The 27985-nt window shown below is 44.4% G+C and overlaps 1 protein-coding gene across 1 annotated transcript in view; it reads left to right on the top strand.

Moving 5' to 3' along the window:
* Gapvd1 (GTPase activating protein and VPS9 domains 1) overlaps nt 1-10798 on the top strand; it is a 105692-nt gene extending 94894 nt beyond the window's left edge. The window contains 4 exon segments of the mRNA XM_017796194.2: nt 756-969; nt 4169-4241; nt 5991-6188; nt 6592-10798. Of these exon segments, the coding sequence (XP_017651683.1) occupies nt 756-969; nt 4169-4241; nt 5991-6188; nt 6592-6732 (626 nt within the window). The 3' untranslated portion in view covers nt 6733-10798.
* The last annotated feature ends 17187 nt before the right edge of the window (nt 10799-27985 follow it).

Below are 27985 nucleotides of genomic sequence, written 5' to 3' on the forward strand. Positions count from 1 at the left end.
TTCCCCTTTTTCATGAGAGCTATGTTCTGAGATTCCTTCCACCCTTGTCAGTGGATTCCTAAAACTGCATAGTGCTGAGCTCTACACACCATGTGGATGGTTGAGTTGTAAGTAAAGTAACTGAACAAGCAGCATATACAGCATGGATACGCTGAACAAAATATACTTCACATGCAGGCTGGACTAAATGGGTGATTCTAGATTTGTTCCTGCTCTTCAGAGCAGAGTGCTATTTAAAACTTATTAACTGAAGCCAGGTGTGGTGGTGCACGCCTTTAATCCCAGCACTCAGGAGGCAGAGGCAGGCGGATCTCTGTGAGTTCAAGGCCAGCCTGGTCTCCATAGTTCCAGGACAGCTGGGGCTACAGGGAGACCCTGTCTCAAAAAGACCAAAAAAAAAAAACTTACTAACTGGGCCGGGAAGGTAGCTCAGCAGTTAAAGGCACTTGTCACAAAGCCTGACAAACCTGAGTTTGATTCGCAGGACCCACATGGTGAAAAGAACCACTGAATCAACTCCTGCAAGTTATCTTCTGACCTCCACATGCACGTTGTGGTGTACCCCCTCCCCCCCAATAAATAACTGTTAAAAAATAGTAAAACTTCTAAACTATTTCTAGAATTTTTCCATTTAATACTTTTGGATGAAGAGGATGGAAACAGTAGAAAACAACAGGATCAGACAGCCCGACCACAGTTTCCTTTTTAATGTTAGTTCTGTGGTGTATTTTATAAATTATTATTTTTCATTGGAGACTTTCAGAAACTCACAGCAGCTGATGATAAAACTGCCCAGGTAGAAGATTTTCTCCAGTTCCTTTATGGTGCAATGGCTCAGGATGTCATATGGCAGAATGCTAGTGAGGAGCAGCTCCAGGATGCTCAGCTTGCCATTGAACGAAGTGTGATGAATCGGATTTTCAAGCTTGCTTTCTACCCTAACCAGGATGGTGACATACTTCGTGACCAGTGAGTACTTCTGTGTATAGTGTCTGTGCTGGACTACATGGGATGTGTCGGGAAGCCCTAGATTTAGGCTGTACCTTTGGTTTGATATCTGATAGGAAATTTATCAGTTAACATTTTCACCCACCCTGGTTACATAATCAAAATAGTAATATGCAGTTTGAGGGCTTTAGGGCAGTCAGGCAGGATGTAGTATGAATTTGGTGGCCTTTCTGGAAGGTACCACTTTGTATCCTGCCACTGTATCCTGCCACAGATGTTCTTCTGTGCCTTCTCTATGTGATTATTTCTTGCTAAACATTTGATGTCAACTCAAGCATCACTTCCTTGGGAACCCTTTCCTGACTAGTGTAAATTGCTCAGCTTTCTCTTAGGCCTCACACTTTTGTTTAGCAGGTTCATGTTTGCTATCTGCCATTTGTCATGGTTTCTTAACCCAGTACTCCTGATATTTGGGGCCAGGTAGTTCTTTGACATGGGAGCTTGTCCTGGATATGGTGGGATGTTCAGCAGTGCCACTGGCTTTACACTCCAGAATCCCATAGTTCCCAACCAGTATGACAACTGAACATGTTTCTAGGTATTGCCAAATGTCTCTTGAAGGATGACATTCTCTCTTTTTCCACTACTGGGAATTGAATCTAGGGCCTTGTACATGTTAGGCAAGTACTCTCCTTATGGTTTTTTCTTTTGGGGAAGGTGGGCAGGGGTATACACACAAACAAGCATGCGTGCGTGTACATGCGCACACACACACACGTACATATGTATGTACATATGTATGTGACCATGTATAGAGGCCAGAGGTCGCTTTTTTACATGGGGGCTAGGGATCCAGTTTTTTTTTTGGTTTTTTTTTTTTTTTTTTGTTTTTTTTTTTTTTTTGGTCTTTTTGAGACAGGGTCTCCCTGTAGCTCCAGCTGACCTGGAACTCACTATGTTGACCAGGCTGACGTTGAACTCGCAGAGATCCGCCTGCCTCTGCCGGGATTAAAGGCGTGCGCCACCACACCCGGCTTCTTCCCTTCTTTTCTTTCTTTCTTTTTTTTTTTTTTTAATAAATAATTTATTGAGAATTTCATACATGCATATAAGGAGTTTTGATCAAATCCATGCCCACTCCCTCCCCTCCAACCCCTCTTTTCTGATAACTTCATGTACTCTTTCTTCTTTTATGTCTTTATTTTATTTTTTTTATGGGTATTCCCCTATTCTTGATCACTGTTTTCAAACACTCTCTTCTCTTCTGGGTTGTCCCCATCATGAGAGTAGGAAATAACACTTTTAAACCAGGAGTGGTGGTTCACCACAGTGATCTCAGAGGTTCAAGTCAAGAGGTTCAAGTCAAGTTCAAGGCCAACCCAGGTGATGGTGTTGGTGTTTCACAGTGTGAGACCCTGTCCACTTTGAATATAAACAAAAACAAAGCAATCCGTTTTTATTCACCCTATGCCACAGCATCAAGCACAGTGTTGGCTCCTGATATGTGCTCATTATATAGTTATCGGGAATTAATAGTTTATACATTAATTATACATGAGTATTAACAAGTATCCACAATTATATGGTATGTGAGTTGTGTCTCAGTAAGACTTTTAAAAAGTAATCCTCAGGGCTAGGGATGTAGCTCAGTGGGAGAATATAAAAGGTCCTGGGTTTGATCCCCAGTGTTATAATAAATAAATAGAAATCCTTAGCTAGGTGAGTTGGCACACATCTATAATCAATGCTTGGGAGGCTGAGGCAGGATACTCACAAGTCAATACTGAGACCCTGCCTCAGGGGGGAAAAAGTAATTCTGGGAAAGAAATGGAATAGTAACTGGTTATTTTAAGCAAGATATTGGGAGGGAGTATAGGGAATTTAGCTTTTGTAGTTTTCCTTTTCTATATTTTCATAAGCACTTCCCTACAATCCTGTTTCTACCTCTGTACATGTTGGGATTGTCACCATATTTTCCAGTGATGGTGTCCAAAGATTCTCAGGAGAGTTGTAATAGGATCTCAGGAGAGTTACTAGTGGTTCATGAAAGAGTTGTTGTTTCTGTGTGGTTTTTTTGTGGTAGTCCAACAGATGGAACCTAGAGTTTCATGTGTGCTAGGCCAGTGTTCTACCACTGAGTCATGTCTAAACCCATAGAAATTTAAAGGAACTGTACATGTGTTTGAGAGAATACACTTTCCTGTGAATTGAACATTAGGATTGTTCGAGCCTGCCTTCCCTCACATGTTCATAGTCCCAGAGGCTGTTCGCTCACCCTAGGCTCATTTCCTCTCCAGAGCACTTGTTTTTGGCATCAGGCATGGGATAAGGAGTTGGGGTGTTGAAGCTATGCGTATTGCAGAGAAGCTTATCCTACCCACTCCATCCATTTCTGCAGGTTTTATAGAATGTGGAGAGCAAGCAGGCTGTCTGATAAGGATTAGAAGTCAGGAGGTTGAATTTAGTCCTTGCTATTGAAGCAGACCATTAACCTTTTAAATTCCAATTCTCTTCATCTACAGAATGAGGCATGTGGTTGAGTTTTCTCCATCTGAAACTTTCGTCTTTGATTTCTAGCTCTTGAGCCCTCCTGCTTCCCCTTTTTTTTTTTTTTTCATTACTCTTTTCTTTACTGAAAATACTCAAACTAAGGGCTCTTTTCCTATCCTGGGAGTGCTGTCCTATTTGAAGAAAGGAGGACTTCTCTACTCCCCTCCCGGCTCAGTCAGCATTTCCAAGTAAATCCTGAATATGAGCCTTTGAGAGGTGTCTTGTTATGTAGTCCAACCTGGTGTTGGGCTTGAATTCATGATCTCCCTGCCATAGCCTCTTGAGGGCTAGAATTCTAGGCATGTACCACCATGCCTAGGCTTTAAATATAAGTCTTTTTTTTTTTTTTGTTTTTGTTTTTTTTACATAGTATCCTGCTACAGTTAGGTTAACCTTAAACTTACCATGTAGCACAGGCTAGACTCCAACTCATGGTATTCCTCTTGCCTCAGCCCTCTAAGTGCTTTGATTATAGGTGTGTGCTATCATGCCCAGCTAAGATGAGCCCTTTTAAACAAGAAAGAATACATATGGCTAAGAGAGAGTCTCTAATGGTAATCTGTATCTAGAAATGAGGCTAATGTTTTGTTTTGAAGAGATCAATTTTGACTATTTGTATACCTCATTTTCAGAAATGTGCATTTACATATGTGTTTTGGGGGGTTTTCAGGGTTCTTCATGAACATATCCAGAGATTGTCTAAAGTAGTGACTGCAAACCACAGAGCTCTCCAGATACCAGAGGTAATATGGGCTTGTGTGTAGCATGGTGTAAACCAAAGCTGCATGGCATACCTGGATGTGTTACCATTTTGTCAAGGCACCCGAGCACTAAAGATAGACAGCTCCACTTCACCTGGTGTCCTTCAGCTTGACTGTCAGATACCGGAAGGTGCTTTTGAGAGTTAAAATTCCCTGTTATGGAAAAGGACCTTCAAAAGAAGAGAAGAGGGAGAGCCTGCAGGAGAGCTCCTTTGCAGAGCCACTCCATCCCCAGACAGGACCTGTCCCAGCTGCCCTCCTGGGTAGGTGATACCTCAGCACTCCTTCAGACCAGTTCTACACAGCCAGCCCATTTAAGGAGGAGCTGCTGGGGGCACTCCATAGAGGGTGAAACTATTCCAGAAGAAGTGCTCAGACCAGACCCGGCCTCACATCACCTTTTAATTGCTGATACTATTTTTACCGAACATGTGTCTCTTACAGAAGAAAGCTGGAATATGTCAGCCATTTAAAGTGTCTGATTATTTTCATTAAATTCCATGTAATGAAACATTGAGTAGCATAAAGTTTTAAATTTTCTTTGGCATGGGTTTTTTGCTGTTTGATTTGTTTTGATATTTTGAGACAGGGTCTTAAATAGCTAAACTGGCTTCAAATTTGCTCTGTTGGCAAGGCTGGCCTTGAACTCCTGAGCCTCCTGCTTCCATCTCCCAAGTGCTAAGATTATAGGCATGTATCACCACACACGGCTTTAAGTCAGTTTTTCCTAGAACCACCCCAACAAGGATACATAGTGATTTTCAATTTTTTAATTTTTATTTATTTATGTATTTATTTTTTGGTCTTTTTGAAACAGGGGTTCCCTGTAACCCCAGCTGTCCTGGAACTTACTATGTAGACCAGGCTGGCTTTGAACTCAGAGATCTGCCTGCCTCTGCCTCCCAAGTGCTGGGATTAAAAGCGTGCACCACCACACCTGGTCTATTTTTTAATTTTTATTTTTATTTTATGTGTATGAGTGGATTGCCTGCATGTGTGTGAGTGCACCCATGTTGTGCAGTGCTGCAGAGGTCAGAAGAGGGCTTCGGATTCCCCTGGAACTGGAGTTGAGGATGGTTCGTAGCTGCCATGTGGGTGCTGGGAATTGAACCTTGGTCCTCTGCAAGAGCAGTCAGTGCTCTTAACCGCTGAGCCATCTCTCCAACCCCTGCAGTGATTTTTAAAGTTTCTTGTAGTAGTTTGTTTATGCTTTTGGAATAACAGGAATAGAAAATTTAATTCTAGCTATTTAAGAAACATAATGTAAAATTTCATGGGTTCTAGGTTCTGTGTTTATTGTATACCTTTACTTTTTCTCTCTGAATGGGTATCTAGGTTGCTTTTTTTTTTTTTAATCGTATGAGTGTATTGTCTGCATGTATGTGAGTGCCCCTGTGTCGTTCAGTGTCGTGGGAGGTCAGAAGATGGCTTCGGATTCCCCTGAAACTGGAGTTAAGGACGGTGCGCAGCCGCTATGAGGGTGCTGGGAATCGATCTCGGGTCCTCTGCAAGAGCAGTCAGTGCTCTTAACCACGGAGCCATCTCTCCAGCCCCTAGGTTGCTATTTTTAAATATAAAGCATTTATCTTGGGTGGGAAAGGAAGGAACTACGGTATAATTTACTGAATAAAGGAAGAAGCAGGTTCCTGCCTTTGCCTGGTGAGATGGGCACCATGGCTGCTGTATAGGTTGTCGTTAGATTCATGATCTGTATACTGTCTACTCTCTCAGGTTTATCTTCGGGAGGCACCATGGCCTTCTGCACAGTCAGAAATCAGGACAATAAGTGCTTACAAAACCCCCCGGGACAAAGTCCAGTGCATCTTAAGAATGTGCTCCACCATCATGAACCTCCTGAGCCTGGCCAATGAGGACTCTGTCCCCGGAGCAGATGACTTTGTTCCCGTATTGGTGTTCGTGCTGATAAAGGTGGGTCTCGCGGGGTGTGGTGGCACACCCCTTTAGTCCCAGCAGAGGCAGGCAGATCCCTGTGAGTTCAAGGCCAGCCTGGTCTACATAGTTTCAGGACAGCTGGGGCTACAGGGAGACCCTGTCTCAAAAAGACCAAAAAAAAAGTGGGTCTCTACCATTACCAGTTAATTTATGTGGCCTCCTGAGCAGGATGGCACAGGGTTTCACAAAGTAGTGGGTTAGAATCCTAGCTCCTTTCTAAGCCTTTAAGGTTTTTAGAGATTACTATGAAAAACAAAGTTCAGGAATTTTTGTCCAAAGGTCTGGAGTCCCTTTCACAGAAGAGCATTTGAAGAGCAGTGCTGAGATGACTAGCAGAGCACAGCACTGAGTAATCTGCTCTTACTTCCCACCTCTCTAGGCAAACCCACCCTGCCTGCTGTCCACCGTGCAGTACATCAACAGCTTCTATGCCAGCTGTCTGTCTGGAGAGGAGTCCTACTGGTGGATGCAGTTCACAGCAGCAGTGGAATTCATTAAAACCATCGATGACCGAAAGTGACCATGACACAGGCCTTCCACAGCAGCAGACTGTTAGGCAGGCAGGCAGATCTCTAAGAAAATGTAGCAGCTACTTTGAAAGCTGAAGACTGTTTTGTATAATATTGTACAGCATTCAGACATTTTAAAACAAATCTTTACTAAACAGATTAACAAGCTAATAAGCAGGTTCTTTTTAGGCTCTTTTCCTTTCTGAGTTGCTTATTTTATTTTCTTGTCCCCAAGTAGAGAGTAGCACTGTAAAAAGGGACCATGTTTTTCAGATATTTTGAAATATTAAAAATCAAAACAGAATCTCTTAGGAAATGTCCAGATTTCCATTCATGGATTCCCTGTTCTTTTGTTTTACTTTAAAAAGAACAGTCCACCTCTTTTAAGTAATGCTGTCTTCTCTGTATGCAGCTAATGGAAGGAACGCAGCAGCTGCACTGAGGATTTCAGTAGTGGTGCATTTATAGCATTCTCTATACATACACTCTCCTGAACTGAAAAGCTAGGAAGGAAATGTAAATATAATATATATTTATATTTGGATATAGTATGGACATCTTCAGATCCTAATAAACAAGGACAGTTTCTGATAGTAGGTTGTGACATACCATCTTGTGAAATGGTTTCCTTGACAAAATTTAAGCCAAGCTTAACAGCAAAGCCAGAAATATTTATTAATGTGTAATACAGTTTATTGAACTCTCTGGGTATAGAGTTTGACGAGGAAGTCATGCAGGCATGTATCACCATGGACATGTTGAGCCTGCACATAGGAGACAGACTCTACCCACCTTACATAAGAGCAGTACATGGAACTGTATGTATTGTGGTACTTCTCCTTTGAGACACTGAGCAGAAACTCCAGACAGAGCTCCTTACAGACCTTCAATTGTGAAATATTTCTGATGCTTATTCACATTGAATGCACAGACCAGGAATTCAGTGAATGTCTTTTTTTTTTAAAAAAAAAAAAACTAATTTATATTGTCTGCTCTAGTGATACAAGTTTTACTAGTTTTAAACTATTTTAATCAACCACACTATTCTTATGGAAAAAAAAATCTATTTTGGCAGGTTTCTGTGCCTTTATTTCCCTCTTCTGAAAAAAAAGTATGTGTTCTAGTAGTTTGGTTTGCATCATACATCAGTAATTAATCAGGAATGGGCTTTGGTGCCTGAGAAGCTGGCCGAGGACACACACCAAGGCTTCAAGCACAAGTCTTGTACATAGGCCATCACTGACTGGTTTCACTTTGTACGTTTCCTGAACGTGTTTCGCTTCTTTTATAACAAATGCTGCACTCCCATCCTTTTGAGTCCCTTGTTGCTGGTAGCATACAAGCATCTTTTAAGGGACCCATGAGAACTAGCCGTGAGCAGATGGCTACAGAGGCTGTCTGCGCCCCTCTGAGAATTCGGCCACACAGTGCCAAGAGAAGCTGGGTTTTCTTCATGCTTCCTTCTTATTTTTAATCCCAAAATAGGAATTTGCATGGGAGTGTGGGATGTGGTTTCTGCCTTTTAGGGAGGGATCAAACTAAACTAGAACTGAAATGTCCTTTTGAATGTTAGGTCAGGAACTCCATGTACTTCATGGCTATCATTGTCAACCCTGCCTGGGTGTTAGAAGTTACATCCTGTCATAAATACATTGCAAGCAAACTATGACATGGTTTTACAACCTAGATGGGAGTCTGACATTTACTCAATAAATGTTAAGTCAGCAGAAGATTTTGAATAGTTGGAATTCATTGTTATAAGACTTGTAAATCAATGAGTCTCTCTCTCTCTCTCTCTCTCTCTCTCTCTCTCTCTCTCTCTCTCTCTCTAATGGTAGCTAAATATATTCCATGTTATTGCTGTGGAAATAAATATAAAGATGTGGACATTGTGCCAGGGCTCTTTTCTGTGGAAGAGAGGGTAATAGATTTGGGGTTTGGGCCACACTGTGGTGCCTGAGCCAGTAGTGAGGTAGAATTTAGCATTGGTGACAACTCACGGACCCAGGTTGAAGAGCCCAGCGCTGTTCCAGGGGCAGCTAGGTTCCCTCTGCAAACTCTCTGTCCAGGAAGACTTCAGCATCAAGCATCACTGGTTTAATTTCATGTTAGAAGTCTTTCAATGTTGATTGCTGAATTTAGGAAGTACTCACTCTGTGGCAGGGTAGTGTATAAGGCAAGAAGTGATTTGAGTTGTCTATTTTTCTGGAAAGAGGAATGATCCTTTCTTACTGTGCTTTCTCCCAGCACTTGTTTTACAAAAGTAACAAAATCACCATTGAGAAATAACTCAGTAGCTTAAAATTATTATATAGAATTTACAAAGTTAATGGATAGTAACGTGGGAGGCAGTGGCTCAGGTCATGAAAGTCTTAGTAGAGTTACAAAAAAGTCCATTTATGTTTTTTGTTTTTGGTCTTTTTGAGTCAGGGTCTCTCTGTAGCCCCAGCTGGAACTCACTATGTGGACCAGGCTGGCCTCCATCTCAGAGAGATTCGCCTGCCTCTGCCTCCTGAATGCTGGGACTAAAGGCGTGCACCACCATGCCTGGCTGTATTTTTGTTAATATCCCACTACTGATATCATAGAAATAGATTACAGGTTGTCTTTCCTTGTCATTTTTTGTTTTTGTTTTGTTTTTTCGTCTTTTGGAGACAGGATCTCCCTGTAGTCCCAGCTGGCCTGGAATTCACTATGTAGACCAGGCTGTCCTTGAACTCTCAACAGAGATCCACCTGCCTCTGCTTCCAGAGTGTTGGTTTTAAAGACACACGCTAGCAGGCCGGACTCGTACATTTTTTAAACTAGTAAATATTTTGTTTTTTTCTCCCTACTTTAGGTAAAATCTTGGTCACAGTAATTGTCTCAAGTGCTTATTCTTTATTTTTAAAAAACATGCTAATGAGAGCCTTTGGTATAAATAGATTTCTGTCATAAAGGAATTTGTCTTTCTGGGCATTGTTGTATCCTGGCCATCTTCACTGGAAGTAGACTTCACAAGTACACATTCCTGAAGGGCACAAGCAAAGAAAACCTGGCTAGGCAGTGGAGCATTGTGCTCTTGCCCTAAGAAACTGCGCTCCCCCGCATACTGATCCAGGTCCCATCTTTGTATTGCCAGCTCAGGGAATGGCATTTGGACTGAGTAAAGGCCAACTAGGAGTTTTAAATGTGTGATGTTTTCAGATGTCCTTCACTAAGGTGACTGGGTGTGAAGAGGGAAGGGAGGAGCATAACTTGTCAGACTTGTTAGTGGTTACATGGGTGAGAGAGGAATGCAGTGCCAGCAGCATGTGGGCAGGGGCCTATGCTCTTTTACCTCTCCATCTCTGCTGTTTCTTTGAGGAAAAGTTTTATGTTTTCCTCTTTTTAGTTCTTTGAAACCTATCAAGTCGATTCTGCAATTGCTGTTATTGGGGAAGGGGTGTCAGAAACAGTTTTCTTAAAGTTGAAGCACTCAGTAAGCAGACTATCAGTGATGAACTATTTGGGAAACTGCCAAATGCTTGAATTACCACTGTGGTGACACAGGCCTGAGATCCTAGCACTTGGGAGGCTGAGGCAGGAGGATTGTTACTAGTTTGAGGCCAGTCTAGGCCACACAGTGTGTATTCTAGATTAGCCTGGGCTACAGAGTAAGAGCCTGTCTTAAAAAAATAAAGTGAGAGTTTTGCCCGATGAATGTTAATATATGTCGTAATTTTACCAAGTTGTGGGTGACCAGGGGTAGCGTTATTACTTGGAGGAGTGAAGGCAGAGTAGAATGAAGGAAGCTGAGCTCAGCACAGGGCGTGCTCAGCAGGGGAAAGCTGTTCTACTCATGGAGTTAGGAGCTGTCTGCCAGTGGCCCCTCATGACCTTGACTCTGCAGAGGTAATGGTCTGTCTTGCCTCCTTTGCATCACCTGTATCAAAAAGCTTTGTACTGCCATTCCTCTGGCAGGTAACAGTTTTATGTAAGCCTGGATCTTGCGCAGTTGTATGTGGGCAGGAAAGCCATCCTGCCTCTCAATGTGATCACTGCTGTGCAGCGGGGGGGCTCTGTGAAACTGATTAAAAAGGAGGGTATTCTCTTTGACTGGCTTTATGTTTCTCTGTTCTGTATTTGGAAGTGTTGCTAAATATCTACCTCACTTTTTTTTTTTTTTTTTTTTTAAAAAGGGTTTCCCTTTAGTTCCCACCTGGCCTGGACACCATATTTTAAACACGGCTGCGCTTTATTTTGTTCTTTCTCTATTTATTTATTTATTTTTGTCTTTTTGAGACAGGATCTCCCTGTAGTTCCCAGCTGGCCTGGAACTCAGTATGTAGACCAGGCTGGCCTTGATCTTGATCTTACAGAGATCCTCCTGTCTGCCTTCTGAGTGCTGCCCTACCTCACTTCTTAAAAGTTACTGATATTGTCCTTGATTATATGCTTGTCTTTTTCATTTGAAAAACAAAACCTCTGGGACTAGAGAGATGGCTCAGCAGTTAAAAGCACTGGATGCTCAGGCAGAGGACCCAGGTTCGAGTCCCAACACCCACATGGTTAAGAGCTGTCTGTAACTCCAGTTCCAGAGGAATCTGACACCCTCTTCTGACCTGCATGGGCATTGCACAGCATGGGTACACTTATGTACACACAGGCAATACATACTCATATACATAAGATAAAAATAATAAACTTGTTATCTTTGGTTTTTGTTTTTGTCTTTTTGAGACAGGGTCTCCCTGTATCCCCAGCTGGCCTGGAACTCACTATGTAGACCAGGCTGGCCTCGAACTCACAGAGATCTGCCTGCCTCTGCCTCCCAGGCACTGGGACTATAGGACTGTGCCACCACGACCAGTCTAATAAACTATTAAAAAAAACAAAAAATCCAAAACTTCTGTAGATACTTGTCCATATGGAAGATTGCAAGTTTGAAGCTAGCCTATCTCAACAAAAACAAGTCAATATGATACTAGAAGGATCTAGAATGACCCAGCAATCACTGAGCTGACCAGCTAGTTTGAGCACATTTCCAAGCAACCCCTATACTTCGTGGCTGCTCACTGGCTTCACTGCCTACAGTGTTCATGGACACTGATATTAATCTTAGTGGAGGAAGTTGCTCAGAGTTGACAGCCCTAACTTGTAGGCAGGCACCTTCTTGAGGCTTTTCTCGGGGGGGGGGCGGGGTGCTTTCTCTGTGTAGATACACTTCCCATTCAGAGGAAAAGAATTAGAAAGCTCGAGTAGAGCTTGATAGTCATTTTCACTGGTCAGAGTTACAATGTGGGCTCTGACTTCCCTACAGTTGAGAGAATTCAATGTCTCTTGTCAAGTTGTAGTTAACAGTGTCTTTTGTACTCTGGTAGGCCTGTGCCCACTTAGGCCCTCTCTAACTAGGCAGCTCTGGAGTGCCAAGTAGGCTCTGTCAGCACTTTTGCAGTGCTTGGCTGTCCACTCTGGAAAGTGGAACCCTTCAAGTAAAAGAGCACTGAGTTCAGGAGTCCTTCCATCGGCTTCAATGGGAAAGTTAGTCCACAGGTTTAACATCTATCAGATAATCATACAAACCATGGCTGAGGAGACCCATGGAATATCTACATGGAAAACAATCTTCCAAATGTTTTGACCTTTTGTAGACAACAAGCTTGAAACCATGATAATCTGCTATCTTAAGAATCCAGCATGCTGCTGGCTAAAAACATGAAAATGTATGGTCCTGTCAAGAATACCCAATATGATTTTTAAAAGGACATTTTTATTTCCCCTCTCCTTAGCTCTAATGCATAGTTTGGGCAAAACTTCTCTGACCAAGCCTGTCGAAACCTACTGTTTCTTCTATCACTTCCTGATGAACTCCATCAAGGGACCCAGTCTATGACCAAGTGAGTTGTCATATTTGGTAGTAGACTAGGGATGGGATCATTTTTACATGCTCTGGGGGATGCTGCCCAGGAGTGTCCTACTTTTTAATATTATCCTATGACACCTTCATCTACAGATGTGTTGGGTCATATTTGTAGCTACCTGGGAGGTGTGCACCTCCTGGACACACATCACAATAGGCCTGCTTCTAGGCCATTATCCCCCAAACCTCCCTGGAGTATTCTTGCTGGAATATGTCAAAGTCCACAGGGATCTTGGCCTTGAACTCCTGCCTCCACCCCCTGAATCCCGGGATTACAGGTATGTAGCACCATGCCCAGAGACATCAGGAATCTTCAGGCAGTTTTCTAGTCGAAGCTTATTATTCCCAGAGAAGTCTCAGATTCCCCTGAGAGCCAGCGTTCATGAAGTAGAAGTCTGTTCCACCCAAATTGCTCGCTTGGGGACGCTATAAGATTTCTTCCTTTGTTCCCAGGATAACCACTGAATCGATTTCTGGGGGAAGATCCCAGGAATCTGCATTCCTAGAGGTCTCCACCTGCCTCCTGCTTACTAAAGTTTTGGATCAACTGTGGCATCAACTCAAGCTTGTTTCCACATCTCACAAGGGAGGCATGTGTGACTAGGGAAGGCCCTTCCAAGGGTGAGAATGCTTGCCTGGCAGTCAGTACAACTTAGCCTTTAAGGACTTTTTAAAGATTGTATTTATTTATTTGTTTGTTTTTTGGTCTTTTTGAAGCAGGGTCTCCCTGTAGCCCCAGCTGGCCTGGAACTCACTATGTAGTCCTTGAGAACAGTGGGAAGGTAAATTACTTCCAGGACCCTCTGGTGCCTTCTCCACACCCAAGACCCACATACTGGGACTGGAGAGATGGCTCAGAGGTTAAGAACACTTGCTCTTGGAGAGGACCTGGGTTCAGTTCCCAGCACCGACATGGTGGCTAGAAACGATCTGTAACTCCAGTTCCAGGGGCTCTGGTAACTACTGGCCTCTGCAATAGCAGCATGCACGTTGTGCATGTACATACATAGACGAAACACTCATACACATAAAAAAATCTTTTAAAATTTGCTTTATCCCATAACATAAAAATGCCTGTGGTAGGAACCCTCCACCAATCAGGGGCTTCCCCAGCTGCTGGACGGTGTAAGTGTCTGATCTGGTGTTCTATCTGTTGTTTGATGGTTTTGTTTGCTTGTTTTTTGCTTTGCTTGCTGTATGCTTCATAAACTTACTCCTCCAAAACTCAAAGTGCAACTGTCATGAATCACTCTTTACAGAACACATAACAAAACAGGAGACTGAGGGACCAAGGAGGCAATGCAGTCATACCAGGACAGGCCCTCCCCAGAGGTTGTTGCTTGCTTGAGTCTGTCATGGCTGAGCCTAGGTTCCTGAGACAGGCAGGTGTACCCCACTTGAAACGCTTGGTTTTTCAGTAAATGGGGCAGGGACCCAGAGAGGGAAAAGACCTCTGAAGACAGGCTGGTGGGGTGGTCACCTTGCTGGTGGGCATCCCTGGCCCCACTACTCTGGTCCTCAGCCTCTTCCCTTCCCCTCCCAGTTTCCTTTCCTACCTTCATCTCTAGCATGGCTCACTCAGCAGCTTGCTACCTGAGCAGCGGCAAATGCAGCCTCCATCATCCAACACCATTTCAGTCATAAAGGCAGAACAAGTTCCCCAGAGCTAGAGTCCACACACCAACTATTCGGCACAGGGTTAGGAGTGCTGAAGTGCACAGCCTGCTCTCTACAGACTGTTGAGCCCAGTGCTGTTTGCAGGGAACACTGGTCACAACTGGGGAAAACCACATATGAAACACTTTTAGATGTCCAGACAGAGGAAACTGACACAAGAGGAGAGGTAGAAATTTGAGTGTCACTGACCACCATCATGTTCTGGTGATGTTTAGGAATTCATGGTTAAGGACATAGCACTACATAACCAGGCAGATTGTGAGTGAAGAAAACCTGTGGGTCTCAGCTTATGAAAAGAGCTGTCCTGGGAGGTAGAGATGGCTGAGTGGCTAAACAGTGTGTACTGACTGCTCTTACAGTCGGTTCCCAGCACTCATGTTGGGTGGTTTACTGCCTGTAATTCTAGCTCCAGGTGGATCTGACACCGCTAGCCTCCGGGGGAACCTGCACTCACATACACATACCCATACAGAAACACATACACACACATAATTTAGAATAAAAATATTTTGGGGGGGATCTTTTTTGAGACAGGGTCTCCCTATAGCCCCAGCTGGCCTGGAACTCACTATGTAGACCAGGCTGACATTGAACTCAGAGTTCCACCTGCCTCTGCCAACATGCCCAGTTAAAAATAATTAAGAAGGGCTGGGCTTGGTGGTGTACACCTTTAATCCCAGCACTTGGGAGGCAGAGGCAGGTAGATCTCTGTGAGTTCTAGGCCAGGCTGGTTTACATAGTGAATCCAGGACAGCTGGGGCTACAGGGAGACCCTATCTCAAAGAGACCAAAAAAATTGAAAAGAAAATTAAGAAAACAGCTGTCTTTAGCTAAGCACTGTGGCACATACTTATAATCCTAGCATTCTAGAGGTGGGGCCAAGGGGGTCAGTTCAAGGCTACTATTGACTACAGTTCAAAGCAGATTGGAGACCCTGACTCAACAAAGTGGGGGGTGGGGGCGTGTGGTGGAATGGCTCAGTAGCTAAAGACGTGCCATCAATCCCCAGGACCACATGATGGATAGTGAACTGAATACAGTTGTCCTCTGACCTCATGAGCACCATGACATGGGTACCCACCCACACAAATATAATTAAGTTAAAAATAGGGCTGGGCATGGTGGTGTATGCCTTTAATCCCACCACACAGGAGACTGAGACAGGCAGGTCCTTGTAAATGAGGCCAGCCTTGTCTATGAAGAGCCAGAATGCACTGACTCCATTTGCTTAGCTTCTTCAGACAAGCCCGGACAAGCTCAGGCATATTGTAAATTTTTCCAGTTGCTTCCCCCCCCCCCCCCCCCGGCCCCAGGAAGCTACAGATGATTAAGCAAGCCCTAAACATATAAAAGCCTTGTAAGGTATGAACAAAAACTTCTGGCCCTAAAGATATCAGTCAGCACATTCCAATGCCCTGAAGACAGCCCCTACCAATCAAAACTTCCCCCATACTCAGGATATGGGGCCATCCAATTATTTTAAGAGATGCTTGGCGCACATGGGTTTGTGTGAAGTTCTTCAATAAAAGCCCCTGCCTGCTATTGTTCGGGGCCGGACGCCATTTTTGGCTTGTGGAGTCCATGCCCGGCTAGCCACTAATTTGGTTACTTGATACTTTAAATTTCTGAATAAAATTTGTATGCATTTTTCCTTCATGTCTGTGGGAATTATTCCTGACTCTTGGACCCTAACATTTGGGGTCTTGTCCGGGATCGGGAATAGAGACCCCCCAGACTCATAGGAGCACGCCACTGGAGTGCCAGCCTTGGTAAATCATGCCTGCTCTCTCTCTCTCTCTCTCTCTCTCTCTCTCTCTCTCTCTCTCAGTCCAGACATCCTGGGCCTCAATGGAGATCAGGCAGACGTGCTACTGATCTCAGAGCCGGAGGAGAATGGGGGACACCCCAACTCCTCCTCTGATGGTGGGGGGTCGTGCTTCAGTCTGACGTGGAATCCAGGTGGGATGAGCCCAGAGTCTTGGCCCAGCCTGACGAGGAACCCGGGCAGGCCAGACACAAAATTTTGGTCGAGTCTGATGTGGAATCCAGGCTGGCCAAATCTTTTTGGAAAAGGGACAGGGCAGCCTTCTCTGCTGACTCTGTGTGCTGCGAGATTTTCATTTCCCCCTCTAAGAGTTAAGGTTCAGATAGCCCTGCCCCCTCACCAACACCACTGTTTGGCCAACACAGCAGGCTTCCCCTTTGATGTCTAAAGAGAACAGGTTTTAACAGTCCAGCTCTCCCATTTCCCCTCACCCAACTTTAAAAAGAATACATCTTGTGCCAAAACCCAGTTCTTGCTTCAGGGGGCCTTCCTGGACTTCTCCAGTGCCACTAACTTGGCTTTCAGCCATTTGCCTTCAAGGTGCAAAGGGAGCTGACACTGTGATGGCTAGACCTATGAAGCAGATAAAAATTTGCTGTACTCCAGGGCCAAAACCTTACAACAGACAAGCTACTACCAACACATAGTTACAACAATGAGAGGTTAAAACGGATAGCCTACTTGGATGGGAGACTTAAGATCCGGACCCCACTGGTCCCAATCACTCCCCTTTTCTGCATTGTGATTCTAAGCCTGTTTTTCTCTGGAATAGAGTTATTTCCCTCTCTGATGCTCAGTTGCTGTATGCTTGCTTTTGTCCCTGCTACATCGTTCCCTGGGCACCTCTAGTTACAATGTCATGGATAGACTAAAAAGAAGAGTATTATGATGTTGTCTCTTTGCATTTTCTTTTAGGTACCATTGTTTTCTGTGTTTCTTATTTCCAAGGTCATGGGTACTTAATCCAAGATCATGTATAATGAATTATAAAATGTTTTTTCCAATCCAGACTGACAGTCTTCTTCAAAGGAATTCACCATGTGAGTTAACAGTCTTGCCTTAGTTTAAAAGTAATATATGGATAAACAATTTTAAAAAACTTTTAGGCTAAAGAAGAACAAATGCCTTTTTGTATTAATTATATTGGTAAATTGTCACGTGCTGTTTGAGCTCACTAAGAAGCTAACTCTGGAGATGGAATCGGCCCTCCCACTTCAGATGCAAGTCTAGGCTACAAACAGCCTAAGAGTAAATACACTATACTAAAAACAGCTAAGGTGTAAACTAATTACAACAGAGGGTGTTCCTGTCTATAGTAAAATTAGTTAATGGGATTATTTGGTCACTAACACAGACTAATATAAAATGTATGCATGTATATGAATATATTTGTAAAGTACTGCTGGCTTTTAAGTTTTTTTATATACATCTGATCAGAGTTTCATCAAGGTAATTGGTCTTGGTTTGAAACTGGTTTGTTGTGACATTGTGTCTAACCATAGTATATATTGAATGAGACTATTGTGAATGTGTAGACCAGTAACTAACGCACATCAGTTTTCCTTAATTGATTATGCTAAAAGCTGTAAACATCAATTTGAAAATGCTTAAATATGTACCAGTTGCTTCTTTCCACCTCATCAGTATGTACGGCTTTGTCCAACACAGCCATTTTGAGATGAGATTCATATATATATGTTTGTATGGATGTATATGGATGTATATGTAAAGTACTACTGGCTTTTAAGAGTTTCTTTCATATATATATCTGATCAAAAAATTCATTAAGGTAATAGGTCTTGGTTTTAAAAATGGTTTGTTGTGACATTGTGTCTAACCACAGTATTTATTGAATGAGATTGTTATAAATGCATAGATTTATGTTTAATACTAATAAAACAAATAATAATTTACTAGATATCAGATTGACTTGTAAGTTCTCTTATAAGCTAAAATTGTTAAATTACATCATGGTTCCTATTAAAAATATAAGTTTACTTTTAAGGAATTAATGCTTCTGCTCCAGAAGTGCAGTTTATCTTTATGTTTAGATATGTTTTATATAAAATAAACATTTTCCAATTCTGTATAAAACATCTCTAAATCTTTAAAGGAGTATTCCCAGGGAGAAACTGAGACTGGCCAGTCACCCATGGAGTTAGAAAAGAAGGCAACCATACCCTTAGTGGGCTCTGCTTGTAATGTGACATCGGATAGATCTGGGGCTGGCCCGTGTCCTCTAGCCCACAATGTTTGAGTATATACCAATTGCTTTTTTCCACCTAAAGCAAGGTTTTGATAGACCACTGTCTAAACTACATAAGGTTAAAGATTTACCTGGAAACTTATAAAAACATAGGTAATATTAACTTATTACATTATCTTATGTATATAATCTAGATTCCATGTTCTGCTAATATGTTACACACTACTTCTGAGTCAAACAACTACCATCTCCATGACTTCAGCTGTGTCCACTAACACACGATCATCACAATTGGACTTGTGGACTTAAATATCTAATTAAAGGAGGAGGGGTAATCAGGGTCATTGGACCCTCACCTGAGTATCCAGCTGCTCTTCCCAACCAACTGTATGTAATTTGGCCCTAATCAAACATGGTCTCCTGGATTTGGGGAGGACTAAAGTGTATTATCTGGGAAAGGCTAGGAAGAGAAGGCTTGACCCATGCTGGGTTAAGGCTTTCCAGTGTAAATACTCTCAGGTCAATCATACCTCAGCAACCCCTCAGTCATCTCTGTAACTAAGCTCAATAAATTCATTGGTTCCCCAGAAAAACTCTAATCAAACATTGGTTTGATACTACAATCTAAAAAGGGGAAAAACATTGCTTAATATCCCTAGAAAAGAGTTCTCACAACAGATGAAAAATTTGTTAATGTGATTATGTCTCATGGTTATTAAAAAAGAGAACGGTAAGGTCAAAGATGTTAGAAGGATACAGGAGGGGGAGGTATTTTGTTAAAAATGAGAAAGCTTAAGCAAATGATGGAGGTCTATGTAGGTTTGTTACAATTTGTCAAGCATGAAAAAAGATCTTAAAATTTTAAGGTCATAGCTTAGTCAACTAGTTTAAGGATGTCTCATCAAGATTTATTTTAAAATGTTTGGGTTTTGCCCAAGCTCTATCTATATAACACATGGTAATTAAAAGTACCAGATTGGTGTAACTAACCTTCTTGGATGTTTAATAGCCAGACTTTGAGATCTATACTAATCTGGTCAGAGGGACTTAAAGGAACAAAATTTTGTTCCTTGCCCTCCACGGTCAAACAAGTTCCAGGGGCTATGGAGCATCTCTCGAAATGTCCTGTAACTTTGGTGAATCACTTGTCCTCTTGTTCGGGAGGCCATGGAGACCGCAGAAGATGGACTTGAACCAATGTCCAGTCTGCAAAGAGGAGGGTCAACACAGAGGAAACATTTCCTCTATGCTTCCAAGCGAAGCCCAGGTCAAGCAGGACCTCTTGACTTATCTTCACGTAGATGGAACTGGTAAAGAAAAGCCTGAGGAGCCAGGGCTCCTCCCAAGCCCATATGACCCCTGAGGAACAGATCCTCATATGTCCTTAAAAGTAGTAATATTGGTTTATTTGGTCCAACTGTATGGCCTTAAACACCCAAGGGGAAAGTATAACCAAAGATTAAAGTCATCAATATATTTCTTTAAGAACTCAAAGGATTACACATCCCAGACATTAGACTTAAGTTCTTATGTTATTTAGACAATTATTTCTCATTGGTGATTTTGTTACTAATAGGACAGTACTACTCAGGTGTAGGACTTTAAATCTTGGTCTACAATACTGCAGTGCCCACCTGCAGCTGAGGGAAACAACTCACTATTGTTCTAAAACGATGGCTAAATTTGTTTTCTCTCCCTATCTAGAGGCCATTTAAGAGGGAGCTGATTCTAGTCACTCCAACAGTTACCAAAGTGCCTGACAACAAATCCTCAGTTAATCAATCATCAGTCCAGCCCTAACAGACAAAAAATGAGGAGAAACCTGTTAGATGGATGCTTTTGGGAGCCCTCATCAAGAAACTCCAATGGACTTTAATTTGGACATTTTCTGGTTCCCTGCCTAGAAATTGTAATACTAACTACTCTTGCCTTTACTCTTACCTTTACTTTTCCTTCACATCTCCCAGGCACCAAACACCTTCCTTTTCTCCCCATAGTTAAGAGTTATGTAATTTGGAAGTCTTTTAGATAGACCCACTGAAGGGGTTCCCCCAATTGCCTCACCCTGCATCCCTGTTCAGCATGGAAGAAGCCAGAGTGGTCTGCGTCCCAATTCCCTACTGGCAATTTGGGTAAGCCTCTTCAGAGAATGGTATGATAAGAGTAGGAGATAGAAATTGCCTAGGTGGCTTAGGGTAAAAAGACCCCAAAGAACAGTAGCCAGTTTCTTTCTTGGCTAAAAGTCAAAATGTCCTTGGGCCTCTTAGCAAAGTACTCTGTCCCAGAGGCCAAAAATGTTAAAAGTATTTGGGAGCTCTTATCCCAAAAAGATTTTGGGGTTACCTCTTCAGAGGGGGAAATGTTATAATATCAATAGCCCCCTAAATGTGCCATCTAACTGTTTCTTTCCGCCTCTGTAATTTTCTTGGCTTAAAGATTTAACCCTTGCCATGACTCTAGAGGGGAATGAAGAGCCAGAATGCACTGACTCCATTTGGCTAGCTTCTTCAGAGAAGCCCAGACAAGCTCAGGCATATTGTAAATTTTTCCAGTTAACCCCCCCCCTCCCGGAAGCTATAGATTAAACAAGCCCTAAACATATAAAAGCCTTGTAAGGTATGAACAAAAACTTCTGGCCCTAAAGATATCAGTCAGCACATTCCAATGCCCTGAAGAAAGCCCCTACCAATCAAAACTTCCCCGGTACTCAGGATATGAGGCCATCCAATTATTTTAAAAGATGCTTGTGCTCGTGGGTTTGTGTGAAGTTCTTCAATAAAAGCCCCTGCCTGCTATTGTTCGGGGCCGGACGCCATCTTTGGCTTGTGGAGTCCGTGCCCAGCTAGCCACTAATTTGGTTACTTGATACTTTAAATTTCTGAATAAAATTTGTGTGCATTTTTCCTTCATGTCTGTGGGAATTATTCCTGACTCTCAGACCGTAACAGTCTACATAGCCATTTCTAGGTTGGCCAGGGCTACATAGTGAGACCCTGTCTCAAAAAGAATGATTTTTATTCTTGGGCTGCTTTGAGTCCTTGTCACAGGGTTAGGGAACCAGGCTAGCCCAGACAAGGAGTATTGGAGGAAACTTTGAGATAAACATATTTAAGTCTGAAATGGGCGGGAACTCCACTTCCATAATATCTTCTCAATGAGTTTAAGCAGACCTAACAATTTACTAAGTTATTATATCATGTATATAATGAAGTCTTGAATTCCTTCTCTTTTGCTAGCACTTGATTAACTAAGGTGTGTGGTCAAAGTGCAGTGCCAGGAATATGGGGTGTTTGGACCCCTGATAGGAGAGGGCCCACTGAACTGACACCTGGGGGAGCTTGAGTTTTGCCAGTGAACACAAATTTAAGCCCCTGACTTCTTTTCAATATATGGAGATAAATAGACTGCCAGGAGACCTAGATGTTGTACCCCTCCCATAAAGGCCAAGCAAAACCTTCCCTGAAGGCCACCAGTCCTGGTTGTGCTCAGGAAGCCCAGGAACAGCCTGTGAAGCCACTCAGAACATCTGTAAGTCAGCACAGCTGTGAGCCTTTTCCATTCTGCCTGGGTTATGAATAACTGCTGCAGTAATCTCTTTATGCCCTTCTGGTCTTGGATATTCCACCCTTAAGTGTCCTCCCTACCTCATCCTGACCCAGGATGCCCACTCCTGCTTCCCAGCCTCTCCTACGCAACCTTGCCAGGTTCTTAAGCATCTCGGATCTCCCTCTGCTGCCACCTTCATGATCACAGCTGTTGCTTGCTGGGTTTCCATGCCCATCCTGCTGGTTCTCTGGATGCCCTTGGAAATAACCAAGTCTAGGACTACAGAGACAGCTCAGTGGTTAAGAGCACTTGCGGCACAATCATGAATTCAGACCCCAGCATCTATGTAACAGCCTGGGTGTCCTGCACACCCCTGTAATCCCAGCTCTGAGGTGGTAGGGACAGACAGAAGGATTGCTGGGGCTTGCTGGCTTCCAGCCTAGTAGAGAAAACAGAGCCCCAGATTCAGGGAGAGACCCTGCCTCTAAGGGAATGGGTGAAGACATGGAGGACATACGAAGCTCTCTTCGGCCTCCACAAGCACCCCTTATAAACAGGCACAGAAATGCAGAAATAAATCTTAACAAAAGAAATAGTCAAATCTGATTGGATTCTACTTCTAAAAGCTTCTTTTCTACCTGGATCCCAGCCAATGCCCTTCTGCCCCTCCAGCCCCACTCCAGCTCCTCAGAACTGTGCCCCTTACCCCAGAGTGCAATGCTCTGCCTGCCTTCTGCCTTCGTTGGTCCCTCTGTTTCCTATAACCACCCTTCTTCCTTCAGAGGCCTTTTTTGGAGGACCCAGGTGACTCCTTCCCTCCCTGTCTAAATGAGGCTTCACCCCGACTCCATTCTGCCATCAGCAGTGACTTCCTAAGAGCTCACGCTGTCCTGTGTCACCAGTCACAGGCAGGTGTCCAGATGGCTGATGAGAATGGGTAGCAGGAGCTGTTTTCCAGACTCCGCCCCATTGGAGGCAAGACCCGCACTCAGTTAACTTTCTGTGGCTGGCCCAGAGCTCACTGGTTCCAGCCCATAGGCCTCGTGGAGCGCAGGTGTGCATCAGGTGGTTGCCAGTGGACTTCAGGTGGCTGTAGGTCAAGTGGTTGCAGCTGGTGAGTGCAGGTGGGTGCAGGCGCCTCAGCGCTGGCAGCCCAGCGGCCTTCCCCACACCCGGATACCGAGTCCAGAGGGCCTGGCGCCACGGACAGCAGCAGCTGGGTCTGCACACTGCAGGGCTGTCGACCAGGGCACTGTCAACCGCGCCCCTTGCCCCTGGGTCCCGACTGGCACTCAACTCTGCGCCTCCACCTGCCCTTCCCAGGAGTTTGCCTGGAAAGCGCTGTTCCCTGGGTCGAGGCTGGTCTGGCATCTTCCTCCCAGGCCCCTGCTTTGCAGCTCCTTGGGTGACATCTTGTGGCCAAGGACAGGTACAAACCATCGGTTGAGGGGCTGAAATGTAAGGCAAACCCCTTGGGGCTCTTGGCTGGAGTCCGGGCACCCAAGGGAGGGGCGGGGAGCATTGAGCGTTCAGCCGCCACCTCCTTGCCGGAACCCTGAACCAGGACAGCTCTAGAGAGACCCTAGAACGTGTGCGGGTCCCCGCGTTCAACATCAATGGCCACCCTATACTGTGTGACATAGTCATTAGTCTCAGTTTATGAAGTTTCTGTAACAGCAATTCGAAGTCAAGGTTATTCCGACGTGAGTCCAGCTCTCACAGGCTCCAATAATGAAAGGTTCTAGGTGTACAGTCCTGAGAACCCGGAGCCTTCCTGCCCGGTCTGCAGGGATTGCTGCAGGAGGATGTGTCCTTGGTCTCTCTCCCCAAGACCACTGTCACCTCCCAAAGGCCTCACCCGCAGAGTGGCATCACCATGGTTGTCCTAGTTTCTCTCTGTGGCTGTGATAAAGCACCCTGACACATGCTGCTAAAGGAGAAAGGATGTATTCGGTTTATAATTCCAGGTTACAGGCAGTCATTGTGAGGATGTCCAGTGGAACTCGAGAAGTCCACAGTGGTGGGCAGAGTGTGTGAATATAGGCATGCCTTTGAGTCTTCAGTATGCTTTCTCAGCTCTGGTGCAATCCAGAACCCAGCCTGAGATGGTGCCAACTGCATTCAGGGTGGGTCTTCTCACATCAGCTAATCCAATTAGGAAAACCCCCACAGGCTTGCCTACAGGTTAACCTGATCTAAACAATCCTGCACAGACTTCCCAGGTGATTCTAATATGTTAACAGTTAAAACTATCTCACAGCACAGAAGCTGAGTCTCAGAAAGGTGAAGTGTCTTATTCAAAGCTGCACAGAAAATCAGGGCAGATATTGAAGCTCACTGGATGTTAGAAGTTTTAGGACAGAATCTGAGATGTGACCTCTAATGGAATTCACTGTGAAATAATTACACTACAGCTCTAACCTCATGTTTACATGGTTACAGACTACATTAGTTTATAGTTATAATTTATTCCTTTACTGATGAGCCTTTTTTTTTTCTTTTGGTCTTTTTGAGACAGGGTCTCCTACCCTAGCTGACCTGGAACTCAATATGTAGACCAGGCCGGCCTTGAACTCAGAGAGATCTGCCTGCCTCTGCCTCCTGAGTGCTGGGATTAAAGGCATGTGCCACCATGCCCAGCTTTGGTGCCAATTTTTAAGACAGAGACACCAATGTAGAGGCACCAATGCCTGTCATTCCAGCACTTGGGAGGTGGAGGGAGGAGGATCAGGATTTCAGAGTCATCCTGGTTAGCCTGGGCTGCAAGAGAACGTGTCGAAAAAAGAAAAAAGTGGCAGAACCAAGACTTTTAATTTAGGTCTTAAGAATTCTCAAGTCTTATTTTCAGCAGCCTGGGGAGTCCATGCTCCCTGCTTTCTGCAAAGTCAGCCCCACAGGACTATGGAGGGCCATGAGAGCCAGGGAGCTGCAAGGAACATTGTAAACTGTAGAGGAGGGTGCTTTCCGATCCCCATCCTGGTGTGCACTTAACTGTTGTGCATGAGTTCTCTGGCACAGGGCTGAACACTCAGCATACAGAGTGCCCCAGCTTGGGCCTTAGCACCCAGCAGACACCCACAGGTCAGACTGGATTTTAGTCTCCAAGGGAGGGAAGACCTACTTTCCACGTACTTTCCAGAACACAGCCCAGGTGCATTGCCTCTGTCAAGGCCACAGCAAGGACAGGTTCGTTCACTGTACTAAGAAGGGAATGAGCAGGTGACCTTCACCTCCCCCTTTGCTGTAGCTGACTGGCACTAGATTCCCTGATGGAGGGGGCAGGGGGGTGTGCTTGCTGGGAGTCCCTTACGGACCCCTGAGAAAACAGCAGGATGGGTAGAATATAAATGTGGCTGTGAAGGTAGAACAGATGAGGGAGCCTCCAGGTGACCGGGTGGAGCAGCCCCATGGGGCCTCTGCTTCCTCTCTGTGCACAGATTGAGCTGATGATGAAGATGGATGGAACCCTCTTGGCTAGAAAATGTGGTGGCAATCAAGTCAGCTACCTGTGCCCAGGGTCCCTCCCACCAGCCCTGAGCAGGGAAACATTAGAGTTTGAAATTGCTGCAGCAGCCACACGTTAACACAGAAACTAGGCAAAACTGATCAGCAGCCTCAGTTATAGAATAAATGATACAGAATGCCTGAGAGTTTGGCAAGAATGAGGGAACTCCAACAGTGAACAGATGACAGCTTGCACAAAAGTAAGGCAGCCCAGATGGGTGAAGACCCCTGGCTGAGCTCCGACCCCTCAGTGAGGTGGCCTTAATGACCAGAACCCTTCCCTGCCAGTGGCTGTGGGAAGGTAAAAGGATAGGGGAGGGTGGGGGATAGGACGTTGCCTGTAGGTTATTGGCTGATGAGAATAAACGGGACTTACACAATCCAAATCCCAGGCTGGGAAGCTTGGCTGATGAATACGCTGTGTCTTCATCTTTCTAGCCCCCCAAATCCCAATTTTTCTCAATATGTCCACTGTAGAGCCATCCGTGATCATTTTGGTCACATGCACCGTGGACCAGGAAGGAAGGTTTGCCGGCCAGCCGAGCAAGTTAATGCTATCAGCAAGATTGCAGGGGGCATGTTTAACTCACTTCAGGTGCTCTAGAAGCTTCACACAATGGAGAAGCTAATTACAAATCATTCCTATTTATTCATTAAACAGGGCCTGGGGGAAATTCAAAGAGGGAGCAATGTCTTAACTTCATTCAATTTGCAGTCTGTGATTAAACGGAACACAGCTGTGAGGTTCTGGCAATGTTTGGTCCGCTCCTGCCTTTTCTATGGATCAGGCTGACCCCCTCTCTGGGGGTCCTGTCTGTCCTCAAACAGGGTCTTGCCATCGTTTTTCAGCCACATAGGCTGCTGGTGACATTGGGCAAGTCCCTTCAGCAGCCTGTAGCTCAGTTTTCTCATCTCTAAAGTGGGTGCATGATTCTGTGGTTGTCAGAAATCCTGAGAGGAAGTAGAGAGTGATGGATATTCCACAACTGTTCTGGTAGCTAGGTAGTCATGTTTCTTTCTTTGACATCCTCTGCCCTAGTACAGAAATGGGCTGTCACTAACGCAGAGGGCCCAGGATCTCCCAGACTCACTGTTTTCGCCACTTCTCGGGCTCAGCACAGAGTCTGACATACAGGACAGCTTGCACTGTACTGGGTGCACCTGTGGTCTCCTACCTCAGAACCTAGTCCAGGCCTCTGCCGTCGGATGGGGTGCCCAGCTGTCCCTGGCAGGACTGAGGCTTTCCCTGGCCAGTCGAGGCAAGTCAGAACAGTTGGTCACTGCCCTCTTGGTGTCCCAGGAAATGCTTTGTATCTAAGTCTCCTAAAGTAAGGCAAAAAGAGATTACCTTCAATCTTTGGAAACACCTGGAAGACCCAAAGGTTATTTATGATCACCATAAATGATAAGAGGCAAACAGCTGGCATGTGCTGAGCGCTTTCTGTTATGGGTGGGGTACCTTTAGTTTACAGCATGAGTGTCCCAGGACTTCCTCTCTGTTTTTGCAGCACCCCTGACTGAACCCCACTGCTGTTCTGTTGCTGTGATAAAACACTCTGGCCAAAAGCAACTTGGGTGAGGGAAGGGTTTAATTCAGCTTATAGTCACAGTCCATCACTGAGGGATGTCAGGGCGGGAACTCCAAGAGGAACTTTTAAGTGGAAACCGTGGAGGAATGCTGCTTGCTGCCTTACCCCAGGTTCATATTTACCTTTTAAATTTTTTCTTATTTATTTATTTATTTATTTATTTATTTATTTATTTATTTATTTATTTATTGTCATCCTGGAACTCCCTATGTAGACCAGGCTGGCCTTGAACTCACAGAGATCCACCTGCTTCTGCCTCCCAAGTGCTGGGATTAAAGGTGTGTGCACCCAGCCTGGCTCTTTTAAATATTTTAAAATTTATTTTTATTTTATTTGTGTGAGTGTATTCCCTGCATGTAAGTGTATCATGTCATGCAATGCCCATGGAGGCCAGAAGATGGCGTCATATCACCTGGAACTGGAGTTAGATGGTTGTTAGCCACCATGTGGGTATTGGGACCTAACTCTGGTCCTCTGAAAGAGCAGTCAGTTTTCCTAACTGCTGAGGCATCTCTCTAGCCCTTACTTAACTTTCTTATGCAGCCCAGGACCACCTGCCTATGGATGGCATTGCCCACAGTGGCCTGGGCCCTCCCGCATCAATTAGCAATCAAGACAGTTCCCCACAGCCCACACATCAGTGTGATCTGGGAAATCCCTCAACTGATATTTCCCTTTTCTGGTGACTCAGGCTGTATCAAATTGACTGCTAAAGTTAAGTAGGATACCCTAGAATTCACATCCCATCTTTTTTTTCTTATTTCTTTTTGTAAGTTAGAACCTTGCTTTGTAGTCCAGACTGCCCTTGAGCTTGCTATGTATCCAAGTCTGGCTTTAAATTCCTGATCCTCCTGCCTCTACCTCCCAAGTGCTGTGATTACATGTTTTGTAGCACCAATCCTGGTTTTTTTTCCCTGTGTATTTATTCAAAGACTCACATTGCTGGAAAGGGTGCCTAGCTGGGAAGTAAGATACAAGCTTGGATTCCCCTTTGTGTGGTTCCTGAACAGTCACATAGGGCAATTTTTGTAGGGTT

This window comes from Nannospalax galili, unplaced genomic scaffold (genome assembly GCF_000622305.1).
Source record: "Nannospalax galili isolate Female #2095 unplaced genomic scaffold, S.galili_v1.0 scaffold290, whole genome shotgun sequence".
NCBI lineage: Eukaryota > Metazoa > Chordata > Mammalia > Rodentia > Spalacidae > Nannospalax > Nannospalax galili.